Source organism: Carcharhinus amblyrhynchos, chromosome 35 (assembly GCF_965287045.1).
Source record: "Carcharhinus amblyrhynchos chromosome 35, sCarAmb.v2.hapA, whole genome shotgun sequence".
NCBI lineage: Eukaryota > Metazoa > Chordata > Chondrichthyes > Carcharhiniformes > Carcharhinidae > Carcharhinus > Carcharhinus amblyrhynchos.
Genome location: NC_137358.1, coordinates 3,370,519 through 3,382,392, shown reverse-complemented (window position 1 = coordinate 3,382,392; position 11,874 = coordinate 3,370,519). Strand labels below are relative to the sequence as shown.

General features: G+C 49.2%; 1 protein-coding gene across 1 annotated transcript in view; it reads left to right on the top strand.

Annotated features, from left to right (window-relative positions):
* The first annotated feature begins 3,401 nt into the window (after positions 1 to 3,401).
* The window catches only part of rras (RAS related), a 30,733-nt gene continuing 22,260 nt past the window's right edge, over positions 3,402 to 11,874 (top strand). Inside the window, exon 1 of the mRNA XM_080217323.1 lies at positions 3,402 to 3,597. Coding sequence (XP_080073449.1) covers positions 3,511 to 3,597 — 87 coding nt within the window. The 5' untranslated portion in view covers positions 3,402 to 3,510. The remainder of the gene's footprint in view (positions 3,598 to 11,874) is intronic.

Sequence of the window (11,874 nt, the reverse complement as noted above, 5' to 3'; positions counted from 1 at the left end):
CTGAAGAAATTCCTCCTCGTCTCTGTTTTAAAGGATCGTCCCTTTAGCTTGAGGTTGTGTCCCCTCTGGTTCCAGTTTTTCCTACGAGTGGAAACATTCTGTCCACGTCCACTCTATCCAGGCCTCGCTGTATCCTGTAAGTTTCAATACAATCCCCTTCTAAACTCCAGTGAGTACAGACCCAGAGCCCTCAACCGTTTTTCATACAACAGGCTCTTCATTCCAGGAATCATTCCTGTGAACCTCCTCTGGACCCTTTCCAAAGCCAGGCACACGTTCTGAGGCTGTTTACCAGGATGAGATGGAATTGTACACTTTACCCAACATGTAGGGACATGGGAACACTTGCTTCGACTCGAAGGCAATAAGTACATTAATTCCCAGTTCACCAGTGTCTCAATTTTAGATTTCTCAGCTTTGTGTTGAAACTCCCCTATGATCTTCTCCCTCTGTATCCTCCTCCAGCTCCATGACCATTGGAGATCTCTGTCCTCCTCCAATCACAGAATCCCTACAGTACAAAAGGAGGCCATTCGGTCCATTGAGTCTGCACCGATCACAATCCCACCCAGACCCTATCCACATAACCCCAGCATTTACCCCAGCTAGTCCCCTGGACACTCAGGGTCAATTTAGCATGGCCAATCCACCTAACCCGCAAATCTTTGGACACCAAGGGGCAATATAGCATGGCCAATCCACCTAACCTGCAAATCTTTGGACAGTAAAGGGCAATTTAGCATGGCCAATCCACCTAACCGGCACATCTTTGGACTGTGGGAGGAAACTGGAGCACCCAGAGGAAACCCACACAGACACGGGGAGAACGTGCAGTCTCCGCACAGAGAGTGACCCAAGCCAGGAATCGAATCAGGGTTCCTGGCACTGTGAGGCAACAGCCTCTTGTGGCTCACTTTGCCCCACTATTGTAGGCATTCACTGTCGAGGTTCTATAGGCTAGAATTCACTGCTAAACTTCTCCACCTCCTCCTGCTCCTTTGATACATTCTTTATGATCTATCTCCTTGAGCTACTTGACCACCTGTCCCGAATGATTCCATTTTTGCTTCAGTGTGAAATGGTTGGCTGATTGTACTCTTGTGACGTACCTTGGGGAGATGCTGTGGCGCAGTGGGCCATATCCCTACCTCTGAGCCAGAAGTTCTGGGTTCAATTCCCATTCCAGGCCTTGACGGCCAAGAAAGGTGTGTTGACGATGCCGTCAAGACAGGTTGAGTATGAACCTGCAAATCACTACATCAGTGGCAGGCTGCATAAGCAGGAGAGTCTCCTGGCCAGCAAGAACCAACAGGACACAATGGCAAACCATTGCAGTACCTTACCAAGCATAACTATGAATCATAGAATCCCTCCAGTGCAGAAGGAGGCCATCTGGCCCATCGAGCTTGTGCCAACAACAATCCCACCCAGCCCTATCCTTGCAACCCTCTCTTGCCAATCTCTCTAAACTAGACATCTTGGGGCAATAAGGGGCAATTTAGCATGGCCAGTCCACTTAGCCCACATATTTTGGGACACTAAGAGGCAATTTAACATGACCAATTCACCTAACCCCCACAACTTTGGACTGTGGGAGGAAAACGGAGCACCCGGAGGAAACCCAGGCAGACACTGGGAGAACGTGCAGACTCCACACAGACAGTGACCTGAGGCTGGAATTGAACTGGGGTCCCTGGTGCTGTGAGGCAGCAGTGCTAACCGCTGTGCCACCGTGCCATCCGACACATGGGAGTCCATGGTCACCAATAGTACCTGAAGAGAGAGAAGCATTTTAGGCTGACCTCATTATGCTAAAAGTGTGTAAATAAATGTTGTGAGACTTCTTACTGTGCCCCACCCCAGTCCAACACCGACATCTCCACATCACGACTCATTTTCATCCGAATATCTCTATTGTGCCACCTTGAAATGTGAATTATATTAATGGTTCTATACAAATGTAAGATGTTGTTGTTGTTGTAAGGGTGCTGGAAATAGATTCCATCATAATTTTTCAGCATGGATTGGATGTATATCAGGAAGGGAAAAAAATTGCAGAGTTTGAGAGATGTGGGACTTATTCAGTCTGGGGAATCAGGACATTGCTAGATACCATAAGGTCACTTCAGAATCAACCACATTACTGTGGCTCTGGAGACACAAATAGGCCAGACTGGGTAAGAACAGCAGATGTCCTTCCTCAAGGGGACTTTTGAATGAATCTATGATGCAGAAGGAGGCCATTTGGCCCATTGAGTCTGCAGTGACCACCCAGGCCCTATCCCCATAACCCAATGCATTTAACCTGGATAACCACCTCCTGCCCCCCACCCCCCACCCCCAAGTACTAAGGGGCAATTTAGCATGGCCAATCCACCTACTGTGATGGTACAAGCTTTATATTCCAGGCTTATCTCAGTAACTGAATTCACGTTCCCTGGTTGCTGTTAGGAGTTGAACTCGTGATCGCAGGTCATTGGTCCAGGCCCATCTGGATTACTGCTCCAGCATGTAACCACGTGCTCCCTTACCCTGGTTATTTTAAATCCCGTTGGAAAGATCTTTAGAAGAGCTGGAACAGACATGATGGGCCAAACGGCCTCCTTCAGTATAATAGAATTCTGATACTGCAGAAGGAGGCCATTCAGCCCATTGAGCCTACACCAACAACAATCTCATCTAGGCCCTATCCCCATAACCCCACTTATGTACGCTGCATACCCTACTGACACTAAGGGGCAATTTAGCATGGCCAATCCACCTAACCTTCACATCTTTGGACACTAAGGGGCAACTTAGCATGGCCAATCCACCTAACCTTCACATCTTTTGGACTGTGGGAGGAAACCGGAGCACCTGGAGGAAACCCACACAGACACGGGGAGAACATGCAGATTCCATGCTGTGACCCAAGGCTGGAATTGAACCTGGATCCCTTGCACAGTGCCATCATGTGATGGAAATGCTGGTGTTGGACTGGGGTACGGGTTTACTATCAAATAAACCCATTAGACTTTAACCTGGTGTTGTGAGACTTCTTACTGTGTGCCATTATGACAGGGCCTGGGTAAGATACTATAAGAGAGTCAGTGTAGAGTTGATGGGCTGAATGGCCTCTTCTACACTGCAGGATTCAAAATGGATCTTGCCCTGTTTAAATAGTATTCAAGTTCCTCTATTTTCCTACCAAAGTGTATAATTCTGACTCAGCGGTCACGGTTGTTAGATTACAGCACCCCCAGGAGTGAGTGTAGGGTTGGGTTGGAGGCTTTGGGACCCAGAAGGCGTCTCCCAGCCTTCTGATTGAGAAACTCACCAAATAAGGGAAGTGAGTGGGGGTTGAAACTTCAGGGCGGAATTAATATTCATGCATAGATTGGCTTAGATTAACATAGATTTAGCAGGGGACGCCGAGGCTGAGCGTAGCCTCAGAGAGAGAGAGAGAGAGAAGCGGCCCCGGCTCTCCCAAACTCGCTTCCTGATTTCCACTTCGCTCTTGCGGCCAGGACGATGAGCAACTCCCAGGAGAAGTTCAAGCTGGTGGTGGTGGGAGGAGGTGGGGTGGGTAAGAGTGCCCTCACCATCCAATTCATCCAGGTAAACGGTGCGGAAGGCAGGATGCCAGCGGCGGCGCAGAGAGAGAGAGAGAGAAACCAAGCGAAAAAAAAGTTTGGAAAAAGTTTGTGAAAAGTTTAGAAAAGTTTCACTATCGCGTCCTGAGCTGAGGAAACTGACCCACCCCGTGCTGTGAGTGCTCCCGGAGTGTAGGCTGGACATATTTCACAATATAGAATGTTTAAATCCACTTTAAATAGTTTAAATTTACTTTTGTTTTTTAAAAAACAAGTATTAGTGTTGACAATACTGTCCCTGGTTTTCATTCTGGGGCAGGGTTTTTTTAAACCTGTTTACAGACTTTCCCCTTCCTTTTGCAGTGAGATTTCTTAAAAAGTTTCAGCCACCCCCCACCGAAAAGGGAGCTTATGTTTTGATTCAGGGGTGGCATGGTGGCACAGTGGTTGACATTGCTGCCTCACAGTGCCAGGGACCTGGGGTTCCATTCCCAGTTTAGGTTACTGCCTGTGTGGCGTCTGCATGTTCTCCCCGTGTCTGGGTGGGTTGCCTCCCAGAGTCCGAAAGACGTGCTGGTTAGCTGCGTTGGCAGTGCTAAATTCTCCCTCGGTGTACCCGAACAGGCGCCGGAGTGTGGCAACTAGGGGGTACCTCTCACAGTCCAGAGGTGTGTGGGTTAGGTGGCTTGGCCATGCTAAATTCCCCCTTGGTGTCAGGGGGGCTAGTTAGGTAAATGCATGGGGTTACGGGGATAGGGCCTGGTTGGGATTGTGGTTGGTGCAGGTCTGATGGGCCGAATGGCCTCCTCCTGCACTGTAGGGATTCGATAATTTTTTGATAGAATTCATTTCCTAATTCAGGGCTGTGGGTGGCAGAGTTACTTCTTATTTTATGTGTGAGGTTGCTTTGAGATGTCTCGAGTGTCTTTAAGACAGAGATAGATAGGCCCTTGGTTAATAAGGGGACTGGGGGTTATGGAGAATGGGGATGAGAAAAACATCAGCTGTGATTGAATGGCGGAGCAGACTCGATGGGCCGAGTGGCCTAATTCTGCTCCTGTGTCTTATGGGATGGTTGGGTTTGGTGGTTTGAACTGTGCCCTTCGTTTCCCCTGCAAAGTTGTGTTGGAATGGGGATTAATAACACTGGGGACTTTCCCCATTCCCATCCTTTGATTCTGGTTAAATTTCCCTGTGTAATCTGGGTTGGGGGGGGTGGAATGTGTGGGTAATTCACTGAAAAAGCTGTCAGAGTGAAACTTGATATTCAGTAGGGGGTACTGTCGGTGAACTGGACTGCTTTAGCAATTGTAATCTGGGAGTTGCAGAATCCAGAGATGGAAAGATATTTCTGTAACCACCTCCTGCCTTTATAATGATTGGGGATTTGTATCTTCCTCCAGTCCTGATTTGTTTATGTGTTTATCTGAGTTTTAATCCTTGGTTCCTTTTATCTTAAACTGTCCAGGGCCTAGATTCTGGGAATGCCTCTTGCGCTGCTCCCAGTGCTCGCTCCCGCTCCCTCCCCCCATTATCTCTCCTTCCTGATCTCCCTGTCCTATCAGCTCCCCCTCTCTCAATATCTCCCGGGTACATCTCTCTCACTCTCTAGTGATTACTTTTGCCAAAAGATCTCTCCCTCAATCCCCTTCCTATAATCCATCTGCCTCTCCCCTCCCCTCGCCTCCGCCTCTGCCCTCTCACCCCCTCCCTCTCTCCCACCTCCAACCCTGTCCGGCCCTCTTGCCCCTTTCTTCTCCTGCAACCCCCCCCCAGCCCCCTTCTTCACCCTCCCCCCCCCCCCCCCCTTGGCCCTCTCACCCCCTTCTCCCCTACCCTCTGGCCCTCTTGCCCCCGTCTCCCCCCACCCTGCCATCCCTCTTGTCCAGTTATACTACACACCTCTCACCTTCTCCCCCACACCTCCGGCCCTCTTACCCCCATTCTTCCCTCTCCCTCCCCGGCCCTCTTGCCCCCATTCTCCACCCCCCCCCCGGCCCTCTTGCCCCATTGTTCCCTCTGTCCCTGGCCCTCTGGTGCCCTTCTTCTACCCTATCCCCTCAGCCCTTCTCGCTCCCTTCTTCACCCTGCCCCTCTCATCCCCTTCCTCTCCTACCACCCCCCCCCCCCCCCCCCCCACCTCCGCCACACCTCCGCGCCCTTCGCTCATTAATCCCTCAGCCAGCTCTGTTTCTGTGGAATATCTTGGGAGACGTCCCTCCTTCTCCCCTCCCTCCACCCCCACTGCCCCGGTGGTGCTGTATAACCGCCGGCTGTTATTGACTGATGGGCCGCTGGATAGATGCTGCACCCCCCCCACCCCACCCTGGTCCTGTCCTGGGCCGATGGAGCTGGGATTGGTCTGTAAATGGATCAAACCTGAGGTTGAAAGAAAGGTGGGGATTGAAACGGGGAACGCTGGAGAGATCTGGCGTAATCTGAACAAACACAGGATGTTGAGCAGCATCTGAGCGAGAACAGGCAGGTTGATGGTTTTGGGTGGCGGCTCAGGGTGTGTGTGTGTGTGTGTGTGTGTGCGTCTCCCCCTCTCTTTCATGTTTCTGAAGCTCTCGTTGCTTCAATCACATTGCAAAAAATCTCTTGCAAACTCAGGAACTATTCAGAGCGATAGCCCAAACTCTCCTTGCCTCACTTTCAGAGCCACTGTGTATTTCCTGTTTCTCTTTACTCTCTCTCTCTCTCTTTGTGAATGATGTGTGTGTGTGTGTGTGTGTGTGTGTGTACATACACACTATCAGATCTCTCCGGCTGCGACCTTTGACCCATGCAGGATCTGGGCCTTGTGTCACGCCAAGTTGGCAGGCATCCGGGCGGTTTGGGCTCACAGGCTTGAGTGGAGAAGATTTGCGTTGGCAGTTAGTAAACAAGAGATCCTGACACCTAGCTGGGAGGCGAGAGAGGGAGCGGGCGATGACTTGTGTGTTGTCTCCGTCAAGTGCCACAACCGCCTATGAAATGGGGGTGTTGTATCTGAATGGAATCCGCACTTAGTGGAGCATTTTCTCTTGAGGTGAAAGTTTGGTTGCTGCAGCTCAGTCGCTGTTGGGCCTGATTTCGAGGTGATCTATTAATCTGTTGGTATCAGGATTTAGGGCGACACAGTGGGTTAGCACTGCTGCCTCACAGCGCCAGGGACCCAGGTTCGATTCCCGGCTTGGGTTACTGTCTGTGTGGCGTCTGCACGTTCTCCCCGTGTCTGCAAGGGTTTCCTCCGGGTGCTCCGGTTTCCTCCCACAGAAGTGTAGGTTAGGTGCGTTGACCATGTTAAATTCTGCCTGTGTACCTGAACAGGCGACGAGGGGATTTTCACAGTAGCTTCATTGCAGTGTTAATGTAATGCTGTCGGTGGTGATGGAGGCAAATTCGATAGGGTTTTTTAAGAGACTTCAGGATGAGTGCATGGGACTTAATAGGATTGAGGGTTATAGGTAAGCCTAGTAGGTAGGGATATGATCGGTGCAACTTGTGGGCTGAAGGGTCTGTTTGTGCTGTAGTTTTTTTCTATGATTCCAAGCTGACTTGTGACACTAATAAATAAACTTTCTTTTGCCCCAGTTTTCAAGTGCCTCTGTCCTGACCCCCTCTAGCCTCCTCCAGCTCCATCACCCTCGTGTCTCTGCATGCCACCTCTGCCCCCTCATAGATCCCCGATTTTTTCCATCACCCCCACCATTGATAAGCCTGGGTCCACAGCTCTGCAGTTCCTTTTCTAAAGCCTCCCTCCCACACCCTGCTCCTCTTCCTTTCCATCCCCCTCCCCGCCTCGACCTTTCGTCTCCTTTTTAAAATCTATCTCTTTGACAAGGTTTTTGGTCACCGGCCCTCGCATGGAATCCTTACAGTGCAGAAGGAGGCCATTCAGCCCAACAGGTCTGTTCCGACTCTCCGACAACACATCTTGACCAGGCTGTGTCCCCGTAAGCAAAGAGTGGGGGTAAATGGGTGTTTTTCTGGTTGGCGATCAGTGATAGTGGTGTGCCTCAGGGATCAGGGTTGGGACCGCAATTGTTTACGATTTACACAGATGATTTGGAGTTGGGGACCAAGTGCAGTGTGTCAAAATTCGCAGATGGCACTAAGATGAGTGGCAGGGCAAAGTGTGCAGAGGGTGTTGAAAGTCTGCAAAGGGATATAGATAGTCTAAGTGAGTGGGTGAGGGTCTGGCAGATGGAGCACAATGTTGGTAAATGTGAGGTCATCCATTTTGGTAGGAATAACAGGAAAATGGACTATTATTTAAATGGTAAAAAATTACAGCATACTGCTGTGCAGAGGGATCTGGGTGTCCTTGTGCATGAATCACAAGGAGTTGGTTTGCAGCAGGTAATTAAGAAGGCAAATGGAATTTTGTCCTTCATTACTAGAGGGATGGAGTTTAAAAACAGTGAGGTTATGTTGCAGCTGTATAAGGTGCTGGTGAGGCTACACCTGGAGTACTGGGTACAGTTTTGGTCTCCTTACTTAAGAAAGGATATACTGGCACTGGAGGGGGTGCAGAGGAGATTCACAAAGTTGATTCCAGAGTTGAGAAGATTGGCTTATGAGGAGAGACTGAGTATACTGAGGCTATACTCATTGGAATTGCGAAGAATGAGAAACAGATTATGAAGGGAGTAGATAAGATAGAAGCAGGGAAGTTGTTTCCACTGGCAGCTGAAACTAGAACTAGGGGGCATGGCCTCAAAATAAGGGGAAGCAGATTTAGGACTGAGTTGAGGAGGAACCTCTTCACACAAAGGGTTGTGAATCTGTGGAATTTCCTGCCCAGTGAAGCAGTTGAGGCTACCTCATTGAATATTTTTAAAGCAAGGATAGATACATCTTTGAACAGTAAAGGAATTAAGGGTTATGGTGAGTGGGCGGGTAAGTGGAGCTGAGTCCATAAAAAGATCAGCCGTGATCTTATTGAATGATGGGGCAGGCTCGAGGGGCCAGATGGCCCGCTCCTGCTCCTAGTTCTTATGTTCTTATGTTATTTTTAGCACCACGTTTTTACCTCGCTAATTCCCCTACCTATACATCTTTGGACACTTTCCAGTAAACTAACCCCACCCTCCCCCATCCCCGGGGGGGGGGGTGAGATTCAAACAAGATTTGTCAGCGATCCACAAAAGGGGATCATGGGTGGCACAGTGGTTAGCACCGCTGCCTCACAGCGCCAGGGACCCAGGTTCAATTCCTGGCTCCGGGTCACTATCTGTGCGGAGTTTGCACATTCTCCCCATGTCTGCGTGGGTTTCCTCCCACATTCTAAAGATGTGCGGGTTGGGTGGATTGGCCATGCTACATTGACCCTTAGTGTCCAAAGATGCGTGGGTTAGGTGGATTGGCTGTACTAAATTGCCCCTAACCCCACCTGCTGAAACCCCTGGTGATGTTTTAACCGTAACAAAGACACATTGTCACTGCAGCCAGCGGTCAAACCTGAGCCAGATCCCGTGCAAGTTCTAACTGGTCACACACGCACACACACACAGCGGTAAAGAATGGTAACTGTACGGGCTGGCTACAGCTGGGTTAGACATCTGATGTAATCGCCTCAAGAGGAGGGGAGACAGTGGCAGTGGTGTAGTGGTATTGTGGACTAGTAATCCAGAGACCAAGGATAATGTTCTGGGGACCCCGGTTCGAATCCTGCCACAGCAGATGGTGAAATTTGAATTCAATAAAAATCAGGAATTAAGAATCTACTGGTGACCATGAAACCATTGTCGACTGTCGGAAAAACCCATCTGGTTCACTAATGTCCTCTTTAGGGAAGGAAATCTGCCGTACTTATAATAGCAAATTACTGCGGATGCTGCAATCTGAAACCAAGAGGGAAAGTGCTGGAAAATCTCAGCAGGTCTGGAAGGAGAGAAAAGAGCTGACGTTTCTTTGACCCTTTGTCAAAGGCTCGTCTGGACTCAAGACATCAGCTCTTGTCTTTCCTTTCAGATTCTGCCAGACCTGTTGAGATTTTCCAGCACTTCCTCTTTTGAAATCTGCTGTCCTAACCCAGTCTGGCCTAATGAGACTCCCAGAGTCACAGCAATGTGGTTGACTCTCTGAAATGGGCCAATTTATCCAAGTATCCCATAAATGAATTAAACAAAGTTGGGTGACCAACAGATCACAGCTCTAGAGAGGTCCAAACCTCTGTTCTTCACCCAGAATCCCAAGGTTATGGCCCCTTGCTGCAGGAGAGGGGGGGGGGGGGGGGGAGCGGGGTGCATGATGTTACGGTGCTGCCTACCCCAGTGATCATGGCGCATATAAACACTGTCAGTTTGTTAAGAGAGCATTATTCAGCTTCTCTCTCCATCCCAGGATACACTAAAGCTCTTTAAAGCCAACTCATTCAACTGGCGTAAACTCAGGAGCCAATTTATAGAGTCATAGAGGTTTACAGCATGGAAACAGGCCCTTTGGCCCAACTTGTCCATGCTGCCTTTTTTTAGACCCCTAAGTTAGTCCCAGTTGCCCGCATTTGGCCCATATCCCTCTATACCCATCTTACCCGTGTAACTGTCTAAATGCTTTTTAAAAGACATTGTACCCGCCTCCAGTACTGCCTCTGGCAGTTTGTTCCAGACACTCTCTACCCTCTGGGTGAAAAAATTGCCCCTCTGGACCTTTTTGTATCTCTCCCCTCTCACCTTAAACCTATGCCCTCTAGTTTTAGACTCCCCTACCTTTGGGAAAAGATATTGACTATCTAGCTGACCTAATGGCCCTCATTATTTTATAGACTTTATAAGATCACCCCTCAGCCTCCTACGCTCCAGAGAAAAAAGTCCCAGTCTATCCAGCCTCTCCTTGTAACTCAATCCATCAAGTCCCAATAGCATCCTCGTAAATCTTTTCTGCACTCTTTCTAGTTTAATAATATTATTTCTATAATAGGGTGACCAGATCTGTACACAGTATTCCAAATGTGGCCTTACCAATGTCTTATACAACTTCAACAAGACACCCCTACTCCAATTTGTGCACAGCAAGCTCCCACAAACAGCAATGAGATAATGATCAGGGCTTTTAAGTTGTAGTTTAAGGGGGAAGTATTGGCCAAGACGCCAGAATAACTCTTTGAAATAATAGCTGTGGGATCTTTCTTGACATTGCCTCCTGTCCCACCGAGAGCACAGACTGGCCTCTCAAGTGAAGCACCTAAATCCACTGGAAGTGTCAGCCTGGATTTTGTGCTTAAATCGTGGAGGGGTACTTGAACCCACGACTTTGAGTGAGAGTGCTACTTCTTCCACCTCTCCCCCGCCCCCCCCAAAACCACAGCTGGCCTCGTCCGTGGCACCCATGTGCATGACTGACTCTTTAGAATTATAGTGCAGAAGGAGGCCATGATATATAATGTGGATAAATGTGAGGTTATCCTCCCTGGTGGCAATAATAGGTCTCGGGTGATCTTACAGAGGTCTATAAAATAATGAGGGGCACAGATCAGCGAGATAGTCAATATCTTCCCCGAGAGATAGGGGAGTCTGAAATTAGAGGACATAGCTTTAAGGTGAGAGGGGAGAAATACAAAAGAGTCCAGAGGGGCAGTTTTTTAACGGGGGTGGTGAGTGTCTGGAACGAGCTGCCAGAGGTAGTAGTAGAGGCGGGTACAATTTTGTCTTTCTAAAAGCGTTTAGACAGTTACTTGGATGAGATGGGAATACAAGGATATGGGCCAAATGCGGGCAACTGGGACTAGCTTTGGGGATTTTAAAAAAGGGGCAGCATGGGCAAGTTGGGCTGAAGGGCCTGTTTCCATGCTGTAAACCTTGATGACTCTATAATAGGAAGACAGATTATGACTTGAACGGGTGTAAATTGAAGCAGGTGGATAGTCAGCGAGATCTTGGCGTCGTCGTGCATCGGTCGCACAGCAGGTAGTAAAGAAGGGAAATGATACTCTGGCCTGTATGGTGAGAGGATTTACGTATAGTGCTGGGATGTTTTGCTGCAACTGTACAGGGCATTGGTGAGGCCACACCTGGAGTATTGTGTGTGCAGTTTTGGTCTCCTTATCTGAGGAAGGATGTCCTTGCTATAGAGAGAGCGCAGCGAGGGTTTACCAGGCTGATTCTTATAGAACCTCTACAGAGCAGAAAGAGGCCATTCAGCCCATCAAGTCTGCATCAACCACAATCCCACCCAGGCCCTATTCCTGTAACCTTACATATTTACCCTGCTAAATCCCCTGACACTGGGGTCAATTTAGCAAGGCCTAAACCGGCACAGCTTTGGAGTGTGGAAGGCAACCGGAGCAGACACGGGGAGAATGTGCAGTCTCCACACA